Below are 23,713 nucleotides of genomic sequence, written 5' to 3'. Positions count from 1 at the left end.
TGCGTTTTCTCAGGTACATGTATGAGGTTGCATTGCAAAAGGCAACTCCAATCCTTTCGCATGTTATAAATAGAATAAAGAATATGTACATTTAGATATGTCTAAAAATGTAAATTCATATAGGCTTTGTCTAGTGTCTCAGGAATGTCAGTTCTGATTTTTTGTTAATAGTTTTGCATAAAATGAAAGGGAATGTTGGAAACCTTGGCTGTCTTCCTAGATGACAGATATAAATGAGAATGAAATTGCTTTACTGTGCATTATTTACTTGTGATAGAAATTTCCACTGAACGGCATATACTATTTTGTCTGTTGTAACTTGACCCCTTAAAGTTGTTATTTGTAATACATGCATTCCCAATTTCAGTTCATCACATTGTTCTGCTTTTTCATGGTTCAGAAATCAAACGTCACAGGATAATTGTGCAACAACAGCAAACTCCTAAGAGTCGTCATATTTGTGACACTGTTTGGTGCTTTTAACGTAATGACAGCCTAATTCAGTTGAAGTTTTTAAATCTCAGCTTTTTGTTAATAAAGTGTTTCTAATGAAAGCTCAGTTTGATTTCTTTATTTATTCTTATTGCCTTACTAGTATGATGTACAAAGATGAATGTCCATCTGGGAAAGGTAATAACACCCATTTAGAAATGAAACAATTGCAACCCAATTTAAAAATGATCTGAGGCTTTTGTGAAGGTCACTATACTGTGGCCACATTCCCTGGGACCTGCTGATGAATCACGATAACAGAATGAAATTTGAAAAGTCCTTGACATGCAATGAAGACCATTCCCTTGCAACAACATCAAGCGTGTAAGCATTCAAGAAATACCCCTTTCCCCTTTCATCAGGAATCCCAGATATGGCAAACAATCTAGCATTTTGTCCTCCGTGATTTGTTCCTGTTCTTTTGGCTAAAAGATACCTGCCTTATCTTTTGGGACTGGTCAAACATCTAGCACACCAGCGCTAGAAGGACCTTGAAAGTCTGGAAAACAAGTGCAGCTGTATGCCTTCCAGAGATCAGGGCTAGGAGTAATGAAAGGATAATTGTTGCTGTTCCTTTGACAGTCAGCAATTCACCCAAGTCAACCTTTAGCACTTTTCATTTTAGGGCTTTTTACCTTTGTCATAAAATATGCCAGAGATAGGCAAATGTTAGGGCAATTGGGAAATGGTGCAGGCGTATTTGGACCTTAGTCCCCTTGAGAACTACGGCTCTTGAGTGTTGTAATCACCCTTGCATATTAGCGATCTGTCAATATCATGCCCAGTAAGGCACTTAAACTTGGGTTGCTCGAAATAGATAAAAACTAAAAGCTGCAGGTGTCATGGCGCTGTCTTGTCTAAATGGTAACCCATGTTTTGCAGAATATCTTGCAACTTTGAAAAGCCATTGAGATTGTCTTAAAGTTTTTCAGTTCAAAGGTTTGCCATTTAGATACAACGGTGCCCCTGTTCATTGTTTTTTGATCAACTCCTTTCAGGGTTTGAACCTACACCCTTTCAGTTACTGACCCAGATATGTCCTGTTACCATGCAATGTTTAATGAAGTCGAGAGCAAAATATAGGAAATTACAATGAGGATAACAAAAATGTACCCCAAGAGATGAGGACACTCGTAAAAGTCTTAACTGCGTCCCATGGGAATGAAAGGAAGAAATTTAAAAATAGAACTTTGTTTCAGTTTGCCACCAAGGAGGACCAAACTATTATTCGATACTACATCCGTGTTTCTGGGGTCTACAAAGTAATCCATTGTCTGTAAGAGTTCCTCCTCACCTTATCAAAGCTCCAAGGCATGTGATGTCAGGTCACTATCTCTCGAAATTCACACATCCACTGCATGCTTCAAATACCCACTGTTACTCCAAGGACGAGCTTTCTTGGCGGGCTGGCTCCACTCAGGAGCACAGGAATGGGGTGTATATAAAACACATCCCCGCTGGTAACCCACCCTAAAACAAGTGCTGGATTTCTCTGTGATTGAATCGGAAGATGCTCTTCCACGCAGGATTTTGGCTGTTGCTGATTGTGGCGACTGGATCATGTGCCAGTGTAGAACACACAGAGCAGGATAACAGCTCAAAGGTTACCCGACTATCAGGTCAGTCTTTTCCATTTGTCCCGAATCTGTGTCTTGAGGTACATTGATGCATTAAACAGATGGTTCACAGCAACACAACTGACAGATTCAAGGCCCAGAAAGGTAGTGTGGTCATTGTTAAAAGTTAATGTGACATCAGTAGTTCAACCGTAATTTTATAAAGCTACGAGAATACTTTGTGCAAAAAGAAAACAAAAAATGACTTTAATCAATAAATCGTCTCTTCCGAATCCGACTTAGACGTGAGCTCACGATAGTACCACGATGCATGCATGTGATGCTGCTGACGCAAGAACTGGTGTTTTCACATGTGTTTGCAAACAGATGAATGCACGCGCACGCATCCAGGTACTGTTGTGAATGTGCATTGAAGTCTGACACAAAAGAGAAGAAATTGTTGAATAAAGTTATTTTTTGCTGTTGCTTCATAAAATAAATGTTAAACCACTGATGGCACATGGACTATTTTAACAATGTCTTTACTAACTTTCTGCTCATTGGACGTGGTATTTACGTTGCTGTCTGTGGAGTGTTAGAAAACGAATCTTAATTTGTGTTCAGAAAATGAATGATCTTATGGGTTTGGAACAATATGAGGGTGAGTAATTTATGATAGAATTTTCAATGTTAGGTGAACTATGCCTTTAATTGAACTGATTGCCTTTTTACATTTCACAGACCAATTAACGTGCTTAAGCAATAGCTTTTAACTTGCAGTGCACAAGTTTGTTTTCTTGATTACATTTCTTGAAAATAGTTCCCTGAAGTGGTTGCAGGGGTGAAGGAACCATTTGATAACTTTTGGGAACAAGTAAAGGCAGGGGTGTCCACTAGTGGTCTAGGACTGCCACTTTCCGGTAGAGATTAGATCCAACATATTTGACTGGAAGTCCTTGATTAGCTGGTTCAGGTGTTTAACTGGGGCTAGAGCTAAACTCTGCAGGGGAGTAACTCATCTGTAAAATTTGAATTGGGTGTGACCAACGAGGAAGACATCCAAAATGTGCAGTGATCAGGGGTCCCCAGGACCGGTTTGAGAACCACTGCTTTAAGTGACATGTTCTGCCCTTGAATGTATATCTGACTGACCAACAGGATGGAATGGAGATGAGCAGGAAGTTGCAGATATGGTACGCGTACCCCGCAGTGCCAGCGAACGGCTGATTGGTCCGTCAGCTTATTCAACACATTCCATTGAAAACGTGCCATGTGATGAAGAGCAACAAGCTCACAGTCATGCCATGGATGACTTCCTGTCAGCCCTGAACAGGGAAAGTGAACTGGAGAGGATGGATCACCAGCAGTTCGGAATATGTTCATCTGGAACTTCAGGTTTGCAGATTTCACACCTAGTACCGACTTTGGACCAAAAACGAAGTGGCCTCAAGGGTGTACATGCCAAAAAAGGTAAATCCCAGTAATTTTATTTCCAGCTAAACCCCTGTTTAAGCTGGATATTCATTCTTGTCGACTAGTGAACACCATTAGATGAGTTGTGGTTAATTTTTTTAGTAGATATTTGGGATGCCGAGAAGGAAGGAGAGATGACTTTAACCCTCACGTTCCCAAGGCATCCTCAGCCGAGCAGCCCAGCCTCTGTGACGCTCCTGTTCAGTGTCGATTCCATTAAAGGAGATGGTTTGAGAGTGAAATTCAACAGTCATTCCATCCATCCAAATACACAGGTTAGCTGCATGATAATGATTTCATATTTTTGACACTTTTTGACTGTTGTGGTAGAGAAAGACCATGAAATGGAGTGAAATGTCATATTGCTGGTATATGAAAGCAGGCGTGTAGTGACTACGTACATTTCATAGTCTTCCTCAACTGGGTAAACATTATCTTCCCTTAATACTCCTTATAATAATGTATGCCCTCAGCATTCCTATGCTTTCTGCCTTTCAGAGGGTTTGCATTTCTGAAGCTACACGTTTCCTGGTCCTTAAAGCAGGACAAAGCCATGCCCACGCTCACCTTAAGCTAAGTGTAACAATTGAGACCTGGAAAGATGAAAACCGTGAGACCTTTTCCCTTCAAAAACAGCCTTCTCTTAAGAAGCCTTCCACACTGTACATTTGAACTCTTTCTGTTACTTCTCAGAGCCAAAACCCAGTGTGTCTGAGCTTCGGGACGTGTTGATGAGAAAGGTAGATGGCAGCAATATGTCAATGAAGCCGGTTTTAGTTTTCCTCTCTGACCGTGACGAGCAAAGGACACCGCACTTACAATTTCAGGGGTAAATTATTCACTTGCTAAAGGTTTAAACTGCTCAATTTAATCAAATTGTGTGGAGTGCTGTATATCACAATGCTGACACATATGCTACACAGTATTCCCTAAGCTAATATTCCATTCAGAACATTGCCAATGTTTTTCTTTTTCTTCAGAAATCCACTGGATGAGAAACTCCCATCCAGGACTTATCTTTTCCTCTGCGAGCTGCAGAAGTTCTTGAGTGACGTCCTTCCTCAGAAAGAGGGGCCGACATCTCAGGAAGGTGCAAAAATCGTCTCTTTGGAAGCGCTGCATTCCCTTCCACCTCTCAGCCTCGGAGCGTCATCCACAGAGTCCCTGCTATCAGGACTGGTGAATTCCTCCACGCCGACTGTATTTGTATTCCCTGAGAGGCAGCAAGGCCTGCAGACTCACAGAGTGGAGGTGACACTAGATTCTCCTCTGCTGTCTGTGCTGCAAATGAGACTGGATGAAGCCATGGCTCAGGTGAAACAGCAGGAGGTGGGGCAAAACATGATTGACAGGCTTCAGAAACTGAGCGAACTAAGTGCTCTTTCTCCGAAAGGAGAGGACGAGGAAGCAGGTGAGCATTTCCATATATATACTATCTGTCAAAAGATTTTTAAGCATCAATATTCTCAGCTCTATATGTTCCCATTGAGTTACTAAAATTCATTTAAACTATGATTCATTTATAGTTGCTAAGGAACAAAAACGGGCCCAGTACCGATCCGTTTTGCTGTTGAAGGCCCTGCAGTTGGTACTCAGTACCTGGGAGGTGGAAAGAGCTCAGAGAGCAGTCAGAGCGGATGAAGATGGCCCATCAGTGCCCAGTCAGTGTCGGCTTCAGAGCTTGTCCGTGTCCTTGAGAAAGTTCTTTCTTGAGCCGTCTAAAGTCAACATCAACAACTGTGAGGGAGAGTGTGGATTCCCCCTGAGCAGCGGCAACAATCACGCCATCCTCCTGAACAGCCATATTCAGAGCGGCCATCCCGTCAATCGCTCTCTCTGCTGCGTACCGGTGGAATTTGATGACCTGTGTGTGATCGAGCTCGAGAGCGAGGGCACTAATATCTCCTTCAAGACCAATGTGGTAGCGACCAAGTGTGAATGTCGCTGACGTCCTCCTTTTGCCCTTTGAAATGCACTTATGCATGCGTATATAGCAACATGAATAAAACCTCAAACATCTGCATTTATTTTTGCTTGTTAATACACAAAGCTCTAGGTTTTCTTCAACTGACCTAGTACATTATGCAAACATGCAACTTAAAATGTCATTTGAAGTGTAAATTAGGTATAATTAGGGGGACGTTTTCCATAGTCAGTGATATAAACAATATTTTAGCCAACTTTAGCTGTATGAAATAATGAGCTGTCCTGTTACCATAGATTTGCATCATTGCTGAGAGCATTAAAATATTTGGCTGTTTTAGAATAAAGTTAATATTCAAAAAGCATATTTTCTCTGTCTATTCACTACAATTCCTGCATAATTCTCTCAAAATGTTACAGGTGGTTTTAGGTTTATATGAAACATTTCAGATGAAGATTTTTATATGTGTGTGTGTGTATGTATATATATATATATATATATATATATATATATTTGGAAAAAATAATATTTTAAAACGTTTTTGAAGTCTTCTACTTTGCTGATTTGGTGCTCAATTGTCATTAATGGTTCTCATTATTGAAAATGAAGAAAAGAGTTTTGGTTAATATTTTTGTAGAAACGGATACATTTTATTCAGTATTCTTTGATAAATATCAAGGTCAATGAACAGTATTTATTTGACAAAAAAACTAAAAAAAAAAAACTTTTGTAAAATAAATTCCTTTGTTTCCTTGCTGAGTAATAGCAATAATTTATTTTAAGTTTTTCTTTTTAAATTTAAATGGTAGTATATCAGTTTCCACAAAAATACTGAACAGCACACAGACAAAGAAATTTTGGCAATTATTATGTAATGATTTCTGAAAGATCATATGATGCTGAAGACTGAAAAGTTCAGCTGCGATCACAGGAATAAAGTACATTGTATTTTATTAAAATAAAAGGAGCAAATTTTAGAATAAATATTTAGAATATTACTGATTTTTTTGACTGGTATTGTATACATATTTCATCTGAACTGTTTCAGGAATATTCCCTCCCAGACTATTCCCTCTCCTTGAGAAATCCTTTAGCCATTTCTTTGTTACGGATCTTGCGTGGTCCAACTTTCTCTCCATCCTGCTTAGGCCTTGCTGCTCTTTTCTTTTTAAATTCTTCCAGTTTATCCTCAGATCCCCAGTTCCAAAAAGCAAAGGTGTCCCACCATGAATCAGACTACAGCAAAAACAGACAATTCAGAAACAACAAACTAGCCAAAAACTGTTCAAGCAGATTGAAATAAGCCTTACCTCTCCGTCACCAGCCTGAAGCTCTGATTCAGCTTCTTCTTCCGTTGCTTCAAAGTATGGCTCTATTGTCTCTGTTAAAACAGTTGTGGCAGTTTTGATCAATTTAATGTGTCCTTGCTAAATACATTTTAAATGACCCAAAACTTCTGGGTCCGTATTCACAAAACATCTTAGGGCTAAAAGTAGCTCATAACTCGCCAATTTAGGAGAAGATCTTAAAAATAATGGGCATGTCAATCCTAAATTTAGGACTCTAAGGCCAGGTTTCACAGACAGGGCTTAGACTAAGCTTGTATTAGACTGTAGTTCAATTAGGACTTAGAAGTAATTTAAAAAAAAAAAAAAAAAACATTCCTGGTGTGCATCTTGAGACAAAATAAGGGCACTGACATATTTTAAGATCAAAAACAAAAATAACGGCTTTATTTGACAATTCCTCTCCTCTGTTTCTCTCCACATACACTCTTCTGAGTCATCCGCGCCACAAGATTTATTCTTCGTATACAACAATTATCAATATCGCTTCATAACAGTAAAACTACTGATGGTAGATGGATAATTCTGATGAGACGTCTTTCATACTTTTCTGGACTTTGATAGTGTAACTTTTGCATGCATATGTTTGCATGCACACATATTTACTTCATAACTCACATTCAAGAATTCACCTTGTACTATCTCAACCGCTGAGCTGACCACCACAACGACCATAGCCACTAATATACAGCGATTCAGAGTAATACCCTTCCATGGATTTTCCACCTTAGACAAGGATTCCACTGGAAATATGCGCCGATACTTCACTGTTGAATAGAGATAGTTGAGAAACTCAGAAATTCAATCTAATTATGACATATACAGTAATTTAACTTAAAGTGTTGTATATGTAAATCAAGGGTCAGAGATACATACTTGTTCTGATGATCCTTTCTGGAAGATTCTGTGGAATTAAAACAACGTAAATATCTTGTAAAATATATAAAATTTGTAATTTTAAAGGGCATTTTTAACTTAAATATACCCTTATAACATGTTGTTATTTATTATATGATCTTATTTTACAGATTCACACGAGTCTGATGCATTTATGTATGGTGTCGCACAGCTCAGGTGATGTTCTCGAGGTGGCTAACGTTGAAATGCTAACTTAAAACGATTTACAATTACGAGAGCTGACTACTGAGTAATAGTGCTGATTAATGTAATGCATATAATTCTGATTAATAAACAAGCAAAAACAACTGCATTAGTGATAGTTAGTAGTTAAACGAGGATTTCTTACCAGGCAAAGCCGGAGTGGACAGGAAAAAACTGTGTAGGGAGGAGTGTCAAGTTCTTCAGAGCCCTGATGGACAGCAACAGCTGCGACTTTATTATTAAAAATACAAGCACTTCTGATTTTCCATGACCGATTTGCAATCTTGAATTCAGTGTTGGTATTAGCCTGTGTTCATTTAGATACAAAGTAGACATTTTTTAGATGTTTTCCAGTTAATTTTGTATTTTTTTAAGTTAATAATTAAAAAAAGTTAATTATAATGAATCTTAGATATAGTAGCCTACATCATGCTTGCACTGCTTATGATACTGTAACAATGAGAAGTATAATTAATTATTAACAGATTTTGTGTTAGTTTTTTTTTTTTTTTTTTTTGCGTGCAGCACAAATATGCATTCATAAACCAAAGTTAGTCTTATCATTACGAAATGTGTGACTGATAAATTTTAATTGGTTTATTTCCACTCGGGGCTTATTTGTTTGCGAAAGCACATGACGTAAAGCGGAAGCAACGCCCACTCGTGTTTCAGAGTATAAATACTGCGGGCCTACAGCATTCAACACTTTCATACGGCGCGCGGACGGAGAAGAGTAGGGTTTTGACGTTGGCCGGATGGTTAAATCCAACCTCCAGACGATCCTGAATAGCCACTGTTTTGTCAGAGAAAAAGAGAGTAATATATCCAAGATGCCAGTGATCGAAATGACTCGTAATAAACCCGAGAGTGACAGGTAATGTGGGACTTTTACGTAACGTTAAATAGCTCACGCGCGGCCTTGTTTGCGCTGTACAGCCTAACGAGCTATAACGTGAATTGTATGACGAAATACAACGTAATGTATATTCGATCTAATGTTTCTAGCTTTCGAAATTAGATCTACCGTAAGTCCACCCTCCTATCAAAATTCCTTCAATAAAGGTATTTCTGAGTGGATTGTCTTAAACAAGTCTGTTTAACGTTAGGTGGTTATGTTGTCAATCAGTCAAGGATTAGAATGATTGACAGGTCTGTTGCCAGGTAACAAGTTTTGTCGAGTTCGCTTATCTTTCCGTCTAGAAGCTTCCAAACCACAAACTCTAACGTACTTCAAACTGTCGTTACTGCCATTGTCTGTTTAAATGATTTAGGAATCTCTATGATTTCAGTTCGGCTTTTGAGCTAATATGAGCGGATTTAAACTTCATTATGCACCATCATAACATGGTGTTATTCATTATGATATTATTTAATAGTTTTACAACAGCTCGGCATGTTTATTCAGGTGACGCTCAGCTCCGCAAGTGACTGACGTTGTGTTCGCGAGGTGGCTAACGTTTAATGCTTAACGTTTATTGTATATTACCCTTATGTCACTGTTATAACCCGAATCCTACGTTGAGTATGAATAATATACCGTTATATAAATGATTAATTTCCCGCTAAATGGCCATTAAACCCGGTGTGTAGTTTAAGAATTGTAATGTGCTAATGGCTAAACGTCGCCTCGCCCATCCCCCTCTTGTTTGTTCCTCTATCACGCGTCGTTGCTGAACCGCATGGAGTACATTACATTTACATACCATGATGATTGTGTTGGGTTTAAGCTATACTTTCTTAATTGTATCTGTATCGTCGAATGAGAAATTAACTGCTCAATCAACCAATGTAATCCGAGAGAACTCCATTTTGGGTGTTATCTTGAACCACTCTCCTCAAAGAATAGCCGGTTAAAAAGGGAAATATTGGTTAGTGCATGTGATTTTTAGATGTAGTCATGTTTCAACTTGTCTGTGTTGTTGTAACACCAGTTACCTCTCCTCTTTGGGAGGAAGTAGTCCACTAGATTATTCATTTTTGTCTTTCATGCAGTGAGGTGTCTCAAATCCAGCCCTAAAAATATGGGTGGGTGTTTTAAGCTTCCTTTATTTTGCCTATGCCTTCATCCGAGTCTTTCTGGTGTTGCAGTAACCCCTTGTACTCATCGGGTTTGAATGATGTCGGTGTTCATTCAGCCACTGCAGGGTGTTGTGTAACTACGGTTCCTCTCCTCCAGTGTGATCCCAGCCTCTGTAACAGGCTCGCGGTGTCCCTTGTGAATGGGGAGGCAAAGTAGTCTGACTTCAGGGGTTAGGCTGCTTTCAACAGGACACCTGAAAGTTGCTTTGCTGAAGTGAAATGAGGTTGCGCTGGTTTACAAGATGCATGCATTTTTGTTCAGGTTAAAGATTTGCATATGCCCAATTTGGCCTGTGATCTTATTGGCAGAAGCACCATTTTATAATTAAAACTCTCATGATCTTGCTTAGACCAGGAGTTTTTCACTCAAATCTCAGACTGGACTAATTAACTAAAACTACTACTAAACGCACTGAAAAGACTTAGCCAGGTTTTCTGCATATTCCCATAATCTTTCATGTATTATGTATAGCAGAAAATAATTGCGTTTGATGTTCCCAATGTGCTAAACATTTTAGCATTGGTGTAATTTTATTTACTAGTTGAGCTACTAGAATTCAGTGAGTAAGGTTGTGTTTTTTATTTATTTTTTTTTTATTTTTAAATCCAGACATTGTGTTGATGTAATCCTGTCGGAGTATTAAATGCATTGTGTTCTGGTTACAGTCCCCTTCGCTGCAGTAACCCGTGTCCGGGGCCTCTGTGGTGTTCCTGATGTCCCTCACCCACCCCTGAAGATCCCAGGTGGGCGAGGGAATGATCAGCGGGATCACGGTCTTTCAGCTAAGTTATTCTATTCTGTGAGTATAAAGGGTTTGGTTCATGCTTCACATCACATGAAAATATATTTGTGAATAAAGAACATTAATTTAGATTAAAGGAGAATGTATGCATGATGTTTGCTCTTTAGTTATCTCTCTGTTCAAGGGTCATATCTTATCTGCATATTAATCTAATCACCTTTGGGAATTGACGGACATTTCCCCTCGCCTGATTTCTCATGTTACTGATTTAAATGGCTGTGCTGTAGTTATTGTCCCTGACTACATGTATGCATATAACTGTTTTTAAAGGATGCTCGGTTACTGGTTCTTGAGGAAGCCCCGCAGTTGAACAGCCGCGTACGTTTTTTGCTCTTTGAGCGACGCTGCTCTGTGAGCAAGCACTTAGTTTGGAGAGGAGCACTGAAGGGGGCAAACCTTTACATCGAAATCCCCACTGGTGTCCTCCCAGAAGGGAGCAAAGACAGGTTAGTCAAACACTTATTTTTATTTTTTAATCCTACAGAAAACGTGTGGCTTAAACTGTCCCATCTTTTGTTTTTTTTCGCATCAGTTTTTCACTCTTGCTGGAGTTTGCAGAGGAGAAGTTACAGGTTGATCACGTTTTCATCTGCTTCCATAAGAGCCGAGATGACAGGGGTAAGCCTTTTTCTCTTCCTGTATTCTTGCCCCTTTCTTAATGAACCCTATTTTTAACTTCCTTTGCACTTCTGTCTCTAGCATCGCTGCTGCGGACGTTCAGTTTCATGGGCTTTGAGATTGTGAGACCGGGTCATCCCCTCGTCCCAACCCGCCCCGACGCTTTCTTCATGGCTTACAGCATCGAAAGAGACTCCGATAGTGACGAATAAAGCTTACCAATCACCTCTTGCTTCTAATTACTATGCTGTATCTCACTCAACATGGTCACCATTAAAAGAACATAGTAAGAATGTCAATCTGAGTAGTTTTGTTTTTCCTGTTCATTACTACGCTGTAGTTCTTGTAAGGGTTGTGCAGGGTTTTCCTAAGTTTCCTAATCCTATTTTTTCTTTTTTCTCTTCAGTCGTTTTTTGCACTAGTGTTAACCAAATTTGTGACCATTGGTTTAAGACATTACCACTGGGCTTAACTTTCAATGCAATTTGATTCTTTGCTGATTTCCCCTTCACCATTCCCACACTGATCCTTTAGTGCATAATATTTATGGTTAAGATCCTTCAAGCAACAGTGTTTGTAGAATCGTGGTTTTCATTGCTGATGTTAATTGTCTTTTTACCAGTGTCTTAAAGATGTTTTCTTGTGTGCATGAATTGGAGTTTAGTTATGACTCCAATAGGATCTGTCCGCATGTTTGACAGTGTGCAGAATAAAAAGGCTCACCTTACATAACTACCTTCGTTTTACTACCTTTTCATTTTCTTAAGCATAATGTAAATTTATTATGACTTGTTTTAGTGGTTTTCAGAAGGCTTTATTGTGCACTTAACCCTGTTGAATGTTTCATATTGCACTTTTTTTTTTCCCTGGAATTGTTAAGTAAATGCCACAAGGTCAAGGTCCAACAATAAGCTGATTTTGCAATACATGGTTTATTGCCATCAGCCTGTACTGTAAATCAGAGTAACTTGATCCCTCTGACTATGATAAAGCAGAAAAAAGTGTTTTGCATGTTTCTTCTGTAGCAAGAAGAATTGGGGGGGGAGTGGTTTCGTATGTATAGGCCTCGTACATGACAAAGGAAAAAAAAAGTTCCTTTATATTGTGGCAATGATGTACCTAAGCGAAGTCAAGTTAGTACAACATCGTAACAATTTACCCCCCCCCCCCCCAAAAATAAAATGTGAGGACACTAACTCAAATTTGGCCCCAATTTAATAAAATATGGCACCAATTCTTAATTTTTGGCCACAATATCTAGATTTTTCTGTGTGTTTTGCAGGGCTTCTGAAGTATACAGAATCTCATGAATATGACTTTACAAATATGGGAAAAGGTGATCTGTTCTTCAGATTGTAAAACTGTTCTTTTACATCATATCAGTGATATTACAAAGTATAGATTAGTTACATCTGAGGCTCACCAACTCACAATTGCTGTCCTTACTATTTACATTTTTATATGTTAAGCAGTTGTAACAAAATCATGAAGGCCCATTCGTTCAGTTATGGTACGCATAGTCTCTGGGTCAGTAAGGGATAGATATTGCAGACAGAGATAGTCTTCCCAGTCCAAGCCAGACTGATCCTGAAAGAGTCCTTTTTCGGCAAGCTTGAGAACCAAAAGAGAACGCTTAAGTAGTAGCCAATTAGAAAACACAGAATTCTCCATTTGGTTCTGCTGAAAGAGACCCTGTCGAGGACCCCAAAGCAGGGCCTGGAGGACACCCGTCACATCGGCTATCAGTAGCCCAGGTTTCTCAGATGTAAGCTGGGTGACCAGCCACAGCAAGCCTGGAGTGTATGGAGTTCCTCGAGGCACCTTCCACACAGATGAGCAACTGTCACTAAGATGTAGGCAGTACCTCAGCAAAGTCCCCAACTGGAACTCTTGGGATTTTGCTTCTTGCAGATCCTCATCCTCAAAATGACTCTTCAGGACCAAACGAGGTGTGCCCCACTTCTCCCATAGGGTTTGACAAATCTCACTTTTCGTCCTTACGTTGTCTGTGTGCTCTTTGGACACTGTGATTATGGGTATGCCTGTAAAAGTGTCTACATTCATGCTTCCCCTTTTCATCTCACTAGGGTAATCATTAGAGTCAGCCTCTTTGCACATACTAGGCCACGCTAATGTCACACTCTGTGGATTAATTTGCCTGTAAATGACTTTTAAACGTCCCATTTGCTGTAGTCCTAGCACCAACTGGAGGGCAAGAAGACAAAGCCTCCTCTCATAAACCTCAGGAAGGGTGGAGTGCAAAGAGTGTCCTTCCTCAACAAAGTCCTTCAGAGTTCCCAATGGAAAGTCTCTTAGCACAGTCACACTAACACCTTTCTCCAGAAGATCAGAAACTGTTCGCTGTTGGCATACTTTATCGGTGTCCACGTGTAAAGTCTCTGGAGTGGTCTGAGCATGCTGTGAGGTGGAGGTTTGATCCGTAGCTGTGCACTGTGAAAAATGGACCAAACCTTGCTCAGTGTTAGGATGTGGCATGGACATGGTGCAGTCTGATACTGGATCTCCTCTGTGAACCTGACGAAATATTTAGGAGTCATTTTGAGTTTTCACACATAAGTAACATTCAACATTTAGGATTCTTTGAGTTCTCCTAGTCCTTTACCAGAAAACTCTTGCATTCAAAACATGCTCTAAAGTCTTGGTAGCACATGTCAAACTGTCGATGTTGTTGCTCGACACCTGGCATGATGAAGGAAGTGTGGGTTTTTTGAGGGTTTCTACTGCAAGAAAGGGCTGCCTTATAAGGGTGTGCATTCTGCTTGTGGTTTAGGGGCTCTGCCTGGGAAGCATCGATGGCCTACTTACAGCTTTGGATTGAAAACCCTTGTGCATTATCGCCCACATATACACAAACAAATTCAGAGTGCTACAGTTACTTACTAGATTCAGATTGGTGTGGTGTCTTATGTTATTATACTGTTGATGTTCTTACCTTTGCTGAAAACAGTCTCCCGGGAATCTTTAGACAATGCACCAAGTAGAAACCATCCTTCTCAGTCCACTGCCGCTCATACAAAATAAAGTCATTAGGCTCAGAAGTCTTTACCATCTCCATTTCCTGTTCATTAAGGAAAATGCTCGATTCAATGTTCTGCAAAAAGTTCTTGAGAAACTGGAGATAACACTCTTGGATGCCCATGGAAACTTCCTCATATCTCTGGAAGCTTCTGAAGACATTTTGGAGGTGCTCATCTGGTGTATCAAAGGACAGACCCTGATATTTCTCCTCTTGTACCTCTTCCTCTTGTAGTGCAGGAGCGTTGTGGAATGGTGTTATCATATATAGGGGATTTTCATAGTTGCAGGTTCTTGTATGATCGCGGTATGGTGGGTCCAGAGTCTCCTCTGGGAGGGATCGGGTTCTCGTCAGACTCTTTTTAGGCACTGGTGGAGGAGTTTCGTCTGAGAAGAATCTCACCTGGTGATTTTCTGAGTGTCAAGATATAGGTAATACATTTAGCAATGGAAGACACAACAAATACACTTAATGCATGCACACATACATGCTCAGATGTTGTTTCATCTCATGTATTATGGAACCATGAAACGAAATTCAGTGGGAAGGGTCTCAGTTCCCACATTGCCATGAAACACAGACTACATGTGGTTTAGCTGTCTGTCTAGTGGCTTGCTGTATTGGTTTCAGGTGTTACTTCCCTCAGTAATACTTTTGTATTCAATAAATAAAGTCTAAAAGAACATAAAAAGAAATGAGGAAGGCTACGCATGTGAAAAGTTACAGAATCCAGTTCTCATTTTAGTTAGATCCTTATTACTTGCCTCAAAACCTTTTTGTATACTTAAAAAACATGTCAATGCTCACCGTAGCGATGATGTATTGGACAGTGGACTGCATTACAGTAAGTAGGAGTGAACACTTCACTAAATGGAGACACAGGAGTCTGTGGTCCAGGCAAGTGTAGATCTCCCAACTTCAGCTCTAGATCCTGGATGGAGCTTGAAGAGGACCTGCTCCTAAACATGTGCACATTCGTATTTACAAAAATCCAGGAACGTTAGAACATTATGAAGTTGCTAGGCCAGATTTGCCTCACTTGCGTGATATTTCACATTACTGAGCGACGAGTTAACTTTCGTGATATGAGGTTTCCTGTAACACAGCTCACATGTTTGTCAAGTCATAACACTAGCACCTCTTACCTGCGCTGTTTGATGGGCAGTGCAGGTGGCGATGTCCCTCCTGATGCTCCCAGGAGAGAATAGTCTGTTGCTTGATGCATTGTAGTTTAGCGTGTGACAGTGTGAGCGTCCGTGAATATGGTTCACCCACCTCCAACTGTCAGTTCCTGTAGTTTTCTTCTAGTACATTAGCAGACATGCAGTTCCCTCACTTACTCTCTCTCTCTGTGGCTGTCTGAGACATTGCGACAGCATATCTAGCATCTGAGGTTGGTAGCGGAAAAGCAGAGTGCATTTTGTGCACATCTGTTCACTGTACTTTCAAATAAGGAAATTATGAAATAAGGAACTAGTACTTACTGTCATTGGGTGACACGATTATGTACATTGTGCTCATCTACTGAGAAAAAATTGTGTTGAAAGATGAACCTAAGGGTATTTTTCGCACTAATGTGGTAGGACCCAGCTCACCAAGATAAAGAGTTTCCATAAATTTGGGCAAACATTTGGTAATTTTGATATTATATATCTATATTTTCTACAGAACATAACATTAATTAATTTCCACCAATCACAAACTCCTTGCCAAACTGATTTGAAAAGTGTTTAGATGGAGATAAACTATTTGCAAGATACCAGTGACTTACCATGTGATTTTTTTCCAGCATTGTCGTTGTCAAGTCACTAGGGGAGGCTGTTGTCTCTTTATACACAAAGAGCAACCTCGACTTGAGACCTTGTTGGGGCTCAAATGGACCCAATTAAGAGTTGATTCAATTGCGTTTCAGATGATTCAGTTTAATTTGTCTGCACCATTTACACAGGATTTTTAACAATATACAATATCCCATTTGAGCCTTACAGAGTGGCACTAGCAGGAACAAAATCCTTCCTACATCTAAGAATAAAACCTTAGGAGGAACCAAAAATCAACACAGAAGGTAGAGCCAAGAGGTATATCAATTTAAGTGAGACTTTTAGTAAATTTGTTCTTTACTTTGGACTGGTGAATAATGATGACGTGGGAAATGTGGTTGGGTCATATGCAATTTCATATTTTGTACAGGCTGGCCCTTGTTACCCCCTGTTGGTAGATTCTGTAACTACACCATATGCACTGCATAAGGGCTTATCCTGTGCAAGTATACTGACCTTTAGTATTAATGCTATTATTATTAAATATTGGCATTTCAAACAACGTTTTGTGTTTAGGTGTGATATGTCTACTTTCCAAAATACAATATAGTAAAATTATTAAACACATCTGTAGGTGGTGAAAGTGGTGTCAGACTGAATTTAAAAAGTTCAATATATAAAGCCTCCATTGGAACTGTGCTCTGTGAACAATCTGTATTGTCTTCTTCAGATGGCTCTGGATGTAGCTCTTTTGGCTAAAGGATGAGAGTGAGTCAGAGAGGGCTTATTGTTTGGGTCTTTTGTCATCATTATGTATAGCTCAGTCTGCTTTAGAGTGCTTGAAAACACCCATAGAAGACCTATGACTAAACAGATTTAATAAATTTCCTTAAAAGGTGAACACAGTTATGAAATACTATAGTTGCAATAAGACAACAAACAGCTGATGAAAGGATTAAACCTAAGGAGCTAAACAGGAGTTTGTAAAGTAAAAAGGTGATTTTTTTTTGTTGTTGTTGCTATGAACGTGTAGAAAGTATAAATTACAGTACACTCAACTTTATCATGCAATATCATAATATAATCTTGGGTTTAGTGAAATTTATGTATTGAAACTTAAATATTCATCCAGAACTTTGTTGTTTTATGCATTTTATTTTGGCAAGACCACTTTTGCAGATTAGCCTACTCGTGCTGTCATCATAAAGAGTCTAATAGAATCCAAATTGGATTTTTATGTTCTGATGCGCAAAATGAGTGCATTTCTTGCTAGTCCATTGTGTTCATGAAGTGCAGATCAAAAGATAAATTGCCCATGCAGTTCTAATTTGAGACATGAGTGCGGGGAAGAAGCCCTCATCAAGATGAAAAAGAAACGAGGAAAGAGTGTGAGGGTGAGGAGGGGACAATAACAGAGCACGCATTGAAGAGACCCTGAAGTGGACCATCATTAAGCTCATATGCTGCTTTCAGTAGAGACACTTCACAAGCTGTGGTCCTGAGTGCTGGGGTTCCTACGCACAATTATTTTTTTTTTACCACAGATTTACATCACCCAAATGAAAAAATAATATAGTAATTATAGTAAATACTATAGTGTTTTTGAACCATACTATAGTAAAGTACTTAATTTGTTGTGGTAATATGGTAGCTGCTGTAATAATATAACAACTAAAGTAATATAAAAAAATTACTTTCCCCAATACTGTAATAAGTTTTCTACAACTATAGGGTATATTACACTACAACAACACTACAGTTTACTGTAGTTAAAACTACAGGATTTATTACAGTTTATCAGTATGCTGTAGCATTCATTAACAAAGTGTTGTAAAATACTATAATATGTACAGAATTATACACTTTACTATAGAATGGTTCAAAAACACTTTAGTATTTACTATAAATTACTATAGTATTCAACCTTGTAATAGTCAGTCAATACTGACAAACTTCAAACTGCCTTAGGAACCCAAGTGGATTTTATAGTTTTATAGTATAATTTAAAAACCAAAGAAACATATTTCCATAAAATGTTTTGTTTAAAATGCGTTTGTGCTATATTTCTTTTAAAAAAAAGTCATTTTATCTAATGACATTTCTACATTTTAATTGGCTTTGCTTTTGGGGTCACTGTAGATCAGAAGACTGAGGCTTTTGAAACAATTTGTACATTCAAAACATTTATTTTCCTCATAAAGTCACGGATAACATCTATAATGCCTAATCTGAACATTTGGACGTGAAATGAATGCATAAAATAAATAAATTCTCACGCAACAAAACGGACTGCATCAAAAACTAGTATATCTACAATTGAGCAGCACTGCTCTGGATTTGTTCATTTGAGGTTTGAATTGAAATCGAAGGACTTTCTGTCTGCTTTGCGAAGAATTCCCCAAAGGCTTCGCTTGCTTTTGCTGACCTGTTTCACTGACCCATTGCTCTGAGAGAGCTGCTTCTCTATTTCTATTCCAGTAACGCTGTGGCTTCTAAAGAAACGATGGGCGACGGGAGACTGATGTGGAGGGGTGCTGGCATGTGTCTGGATGGGTGATGTTCTGACAGTGATGCTTCTTTTCATTTCCAGCTTAGGGTGTCTGGACGAGTTTATCTCTTCATCTTGACCCCAACGTCTATGGCCCTGGAAGAAGAGTGCCTCTTCATTGGCCATTTGTGGGCTTTTGCTCAAAGTTACGAAGCCGTATGGGGTGGTGACTTTGCGAAGGTGAGGTAAAGAAAGAGCCGCTCGGCTGGCAGGGTCAGAGCAATGTTCAGCTTCCACCAGAGAACAGTTGCTCTGAGTCTGAGCCCGTCTGATATCTGAGATGGCTTTTCTTCCAGGTACAGGAGATACACTGAACCCCGAGGATGAGGACGATGACGATGAAACTGAAGATGAAGGAGAAAGCCTAGAATGATAGGATCCACCAATGTTATCAATGCTGCCCCAGTCCTCATCTTCTTCACCTCGTCGTTGTTTCTCATTCCCTCTGGATCTATACCCATTCTCCAGGGCGAGTTTAGGAATGGTGAATTGTGGGATGCTGTCCGGTGTCACGACGATACTGCGCATGCTGTCTTTACTCCCGCGGTTTTCTGACGCCAGCGAACTCCCAAACGAACTGCTTCTCGCGGTGGCCCATTTGAGCGCGAGGATTCCCGCGGAACTGTGTCTGCGCGGGAACGGGAATCCCGCGTTTTCTGACTGGCTTTCGGCGCTTGTGCAGTATCCAGCACTGATGGTGCGTGTTACCGTCATGTTGTTGTGCAATGTTGCCATTCTTTGCTCTGTCTTACTATATAAAATATAGAAAAAGTGTTGGTTATTACCTGCTTGTATAAAGTTGTGACTGAAAGAGCATCCTCGGACATTTATAGTCCTCCAGACCCTTCAAATCTGCCCCTCTCTGTTTGTTTTGGACGTGCGTAACTGTGACGAGTGAGCCGTGAGCCGAAACATGTCCAAATGTGGCTCTCTTCCGCCTGACGGGTCTCCTTCGTGACTGACGGTGATGACAGAGACGACACCCTCACGACATTACTAGCTGTTAATAGAATAAACCGGAAAACAAAACCAAACAAAATAGCATTGACGATTTCTTTGAAGAAATATGTTATGTTAATATATTAATTTAAATTCTATTTTACATTTAAAATTGTACTTATAGCCTGGCACGTTCATAAATATCCTAGTTGCAAATAATTACCATACGTATTGTACTCTAAAATAATTCAGATAATGAAATAGTGTGCACAAGTTTTTAATTTTAGGCTAAAATTTTTATGAATGCATAAGTTATATTTTAGCTTTTTATGACATCTTGTGGTAATTTTATAATGAGGCAATTTATTTAAGATAAGTTACACTATAACTAATAGAAACGAAAAGGTAAAAGTACCTTATATTACTCTTTGAAATATAGCCTACTTATATAGATTTATATCATTTAAATTTTACATGTTTGTTTTTTTTACCAAGGTTTAACAATTTTTTTTTTTTTTTTACACATTTTAAACATTTATTATTAAGTTCTAGTAACTGTTGTTTTGTGTGGTGTACCAACGCGCACACGAGTATCATAGTGTGGTTTTCGAGCATACTTTATTTCTAATATCTAGTGTGCAGTATGCAGTGCACAGCCAATGTCTCCGCGCATGCGGACAAGCGCGCCAACCGCAGTGGGCTGGAATGCACCTGTTTTAATCAGCACGTGCATGGCTGCCTGGTAAATTGGCGGTGAATCGGTGCATTAGTTCATAGAGCATCGAGATGGCTAGCCAGAGCAACTACGCCGTTGAGTCTGAGAGCATTGAGGGCCAAGAGGCAAGTTTATTTGATTACTTTTATTGTTCATTTTGGTCCTACGATACGTTCAGACGTAATTAAGACAAAACTTTTTTTCCCTCAACAGAAGAAAACTGTGGCGAAGAGAGGTGGAGTCGTGCCAGCCATCTTCTGTCGAATTTCACAGTTTTGGCCGATCAGGTTTACTGTGAGTAGTTCTTAATCGCTAGTGAACTAGCGATGCACCCCGGGTCTGAGGACTTGTTTGGGTTGGTTACTACTTTTCTGTTTGCTCTTTATTTGTTTATATATATATATATATATATATATGATATTGTAACGCATACCAGTTTGCAATTGTTGTTTTAATTTCATTAAGTTACTGTTATAAAATTGAAAGTGTTAAACTTTATTATTTATTTCTCTCTTTTCTTCAGATGCGGGCTCTCCGTGGCTTGTGGTGGCTATTTGGGTTCTCCGCTCCAGTGAAGGCTATATCTCCGGCTCGGGAGGACAAAAGTGGCTCCCCGAAAGAAAGGCAGTGCAGAACAGTCCGGAAGCGTCTCCACCGGGTCACGCGGCTGCTGTTGGCCGTGCTTCCCCGGCGTATCCAGAGCGCTCTGGGTTATCCGGTCTGCACCAGCATTGGCTGTGCTGTGTCCCCTGGTATGATTACCTATTTACATCAGGTAAAAATCCAATCTTGATCTGAAAAAAATGCAGCAGGTGTGTGTTTGTTTCTGCTCTAGAGGTGCGTTGTTCCCCTACCAAGCCTTGTGGCAAAGGCAGCAAGAGAAAACAGGATGACCTGGATGAGGAAGAGGACGTAGAGCAGCAGTCTTGGGTGGAGGCGCTCAATCAGGAGTTGGCTGAGGAAGACCACGCAGCTGATCCGGACTATGAGGTTTGATTCTCCAAAATCCCATTGATATGCATCACTTGTCTGTGCCAAATTCCGGGATGCTCCTTTTCTCCTGCAGCCCAGCGCAGTTGAGACGGACAGTGACGAATACCGGTCGCACAATGACACTGAGAGTGACTTGGAAGTAGAAAAGGGTGTCGTGGTGATCAAAGATTTGGAGACGGTACAGTTCTCCTCGTTCATCCACCACCTTTTTGCTGTTTTTCATTCATCTGGGCTCTATATTCCAAGTTGCCTGTGTTTCTTTTTTTCAGGTAGTTCCTCCTGAGGCCTAATGATGGCAGTGTGTACTAATACTAGTATGCCAATCAAGAATAATGCAACCGTTGCTGAATGTGTTCGTTATGTTCGTTCTCTGGCCTTGTTTTTTCTGACAGGCTCATTTGATGGCAAATTGCTGCTTGTCTTCAGTTAATTTTGTATCTTTTGTGTGTTTCAATGTTAAACTGCCAAATAAAAGGATTTGTAGTACATCTAGTTTGATTTGGAGTGTCACTTGCATTTTGGCCAATAGGTGGCAGATAATCACTTAGCATTTGAATGATCTGTGGACCATTTTGATGGAAGGGGAAAATATATATATACACACTTTAAAGAATTGAAGTTATGGTTTTGTGCTCTTCACCGTGTGTGTATATACATACGCAATGCACAAAATAATAAATGACTTATATATGTAGTGTTTATATATATATATATATATTTTTTAATATTTGCTTTCCACACAAAAACAGTTAAGATTAACATATTTATGTGTACGTCTGTTTTTGCATGCTAATAACGAAGTGCAAAGACTTGGAGTTCTATCATTTAAATGCACAACTAGTGTCTACATGTCTAAATATTATACATCTGGTTTGATATAATTCATTTAATGCAAAATGTTTATATTCCATGCATTTAGTTTTAATATTTGCCACAAAACTGTTTAGCACATCATGTTTTTTTTTTAGGTTTCATATAAATTAATGGATTAAAAATATGCACAAATAGTATGTATCCACTTAAAATGCTAAAAAAAATCTATATTCATGCGCGTGTGTGTATTTATATATAAAATTACAGAATTATGTATATTCAACTTTAATTTAATTATACATTTTGAGCATAGCCAGAATATGGTAAATGGTTAATGGACTGCATTTATATAGCGCTTTCAACAGACCACATGGCCATCCAAAGCGCTTTACAATTTGCTTCACATTCACCCATTCACACACTCATTCATACACCGACTATGAATACGGGCTATTTGAAAGTTTTTGGACTCATTACATTGGACTGAAAAATCAAGTATGTCTGTTTCTCTCTCTTTTACATTGGGTTTGGGTTTTAAAAAGCTAATTACTATTTTCAAAGATAACTGGACAACACTTGAACTAAATGTGCGACATGAGTGGATTTCAATCTATTTTGCAGTTTAAAAAATTGGCTCAATCTTTCAAGGGTTAATTGAAACGCACTAGCTTTCCCAGAAAAAAAAAGCAGTTCTGCATAGACATGAGATGTTTTGAAAATATTTTAAACATCAGTTTACTCCAGACTCCACCTACCATTTATTAACCTTTCGTCATTGGTGAGGTAGAAAACAACTTGCGACCTCTTGGGAGTTTGCTCCTCAAGGCACTACCACCTACACTGGCTCCGGCCTGAGAGCTTTAGCCAAAGGTGAGCGGTGTTCATGCTCCTCATGAGAAGATGAGGGGGTGGATGGCTGCCAAGGACTCTTAACAGCCTTTGTGCCACAAGAAATCATTTTCCGGTTACATGTAAGAAATAAAACATGCCCTTGAGAACAGTCTCAAGTTTGCAAATGAAACGAGCACTTAAAATTCAGTTGTAAGGCATTGTTGCAGTGTGGACATGTCTGTGTGAAGGAACAGAGTGAATCGGGCCGGCCATCAAAACAGCTCTTGTTTGTTGACCTAGCTTGGAGGTTTTTTTTCCCCCCAGATGTTTTTTGACAACTATAAACAGGCGGCGAAGGAAAATGGTAGTGAAATGTGATTGTTCTTGGAGTCTTTGAGAAGAACAGAGATGCTGAGGGGGGTAAAAACAGGGAAAAGTCTTCAAAGTGTATATCAGATCTACAGCCTGCTGGGATTTCTTAGCTGTCGGGCGTTTTTTGAAGAGGAGATGGTTGAGTCTTGGGAGAGCCGTGTTTTAAGTGTGCCTGAAATAGCGCTTATGCACCAGGAGCTCCTTATCCCCCATTTCTCGATTCTTCCTTTAATGTAGATGTTGCTTTGAAAGATTTGGCTGTGTGTGAGTTTGGGGCTGATACGATATGTTTTTTTTTTTTTCCGTAGTGCAA

At 39.4% G+C, this 23,713-nt stretch overlaps 4 protein-coding genes across 5 annotated transcripts; 3 read left to right on the top strand and 1 right to left on the bottom strand.

Annotated features, from left to right (window-relative positions):
- Positions 1 to 659: 659 nt before the first annotated feature.
- On the top strand, positions 660 to 5,486 carry amh (anti-Mullerian hormone). Of its 2 annotated transcripts, none has more exons than XM_026197510.1 (7): positions 660 to 2,111; positions 3,207 to 3,518; positions 3,627 to 3,796; positions 4,020 to 4,131; positions 4,215 to 4,350; positions 4,502 to 4,932; positions 5,048 to 5,486. In XM_026197510.1, the coding sequence occupies exons 1-7, from the start codon at positions 2,003 to 2,005 to the stop codon at positions 5,467 to 5,469; spliced, it is 1,692 nt and encodes a 563-aa protein (XP_026053295.1). In that variant the 5' UTR covers positions 660 to 2,002; the 3' UTR covers positions 5,470 to 5,486. The 2 variants fall into 2 exon arrangements, with proteins under 2 accessions (XP_026053295.1, XP_026053294.1); XM_026197509.1 differs by having other exon boundaries at positions 3,624 to 3,796.
- Positions 5,487 to 8,582: 3,096 nt separating this feature from the next.
- LOC113039585 (ornithine decarboxylase antizyme 1) lies at positions 8,583 to 12,119 on the top strand. Its single transcript, XM_074559787.1, is given in 6 exon segments — positions 8,583 to 8,766; positions 10,638 to 10,683; positions 10,685 to 10,771; positions 11,045 to 11,220; positions 11,307 to 11,392; positions 11,474 to 12,119. Coding segments are annotated over 6 exon segments (645 nt in total). The 5' UTR covers positions 8,583 to 8,647; the 3' UTR covers positions 11,605 to 12,119.
- Positions 11,790 to 16,614, bottom strand: LOC113039584 (inactive tyrosine-protein kinase PRAG1). Its single transcript, XM_026197504.1, has 4 exons — positions 15,575 to 16,614; positions 15,237 to 15,388; positions 14,346 to 14,842; positions 11,790 to 13,927 (listed from the first exon to the last, which is right to left on the bottom strand). Exons 1-4 carry the CDS (start codon positions 15,652 to 15,654, stop codon positions 12,857 to 12,859), a joined length of 1,800 nt encoding a protein of 599 aa, XP_026053289.1. The 5' UTR covers positions 15,655 to 16,614; the 3' UTR covers positions 11,790 to 12,856.
- Positions 16,615 to 20,370: 3,756 nt separating this feature from the next.
- Positions 20,371 to 21,872, top strand: org (oogenesis-related gene). Its single transcript, XM_026198930.1, has 6 exons — positions 20,371 to 20,516; positions 20,605 to 20,685; positions 20,915 to 21,143; positions 21,227 to 21,381; positions 21,458 to 21,562; positions 21,654 to 21,872. The coding sequence occupies exons 1-6, from the start codon at positions 20,463 to 20,465 to the stop codon at positions 21,672 to 21,674; spliced, it is 645 nt and encodes a 214-aa protein (XP_026054715.1). The 5' UTR covers positions 20,371 to 20,462; the 3' UTR covers positions 21,675 to 21,872.
- The last annotated feature ends 1,841 nt before the right edge of the window (positions 21,873 to 23,713 follow it).

Source organism: Carassius auratus, chromosome 22, assembly GCF_003368295.1.
Source record: "Carassius auratus strain Wakin chromosome 22, ASM336829v1, whole genome shotgun sequence".
Classification (NCBI taxonomy): Eukaryota; Metazoa; Chordata; class Actinopteri; order Cypriniformes; family Cyprinidae; genus Carassius; species Carassius auratus.
This window is presented reverse-complemented; position numbering and strand designations above follow the sequence as displayed.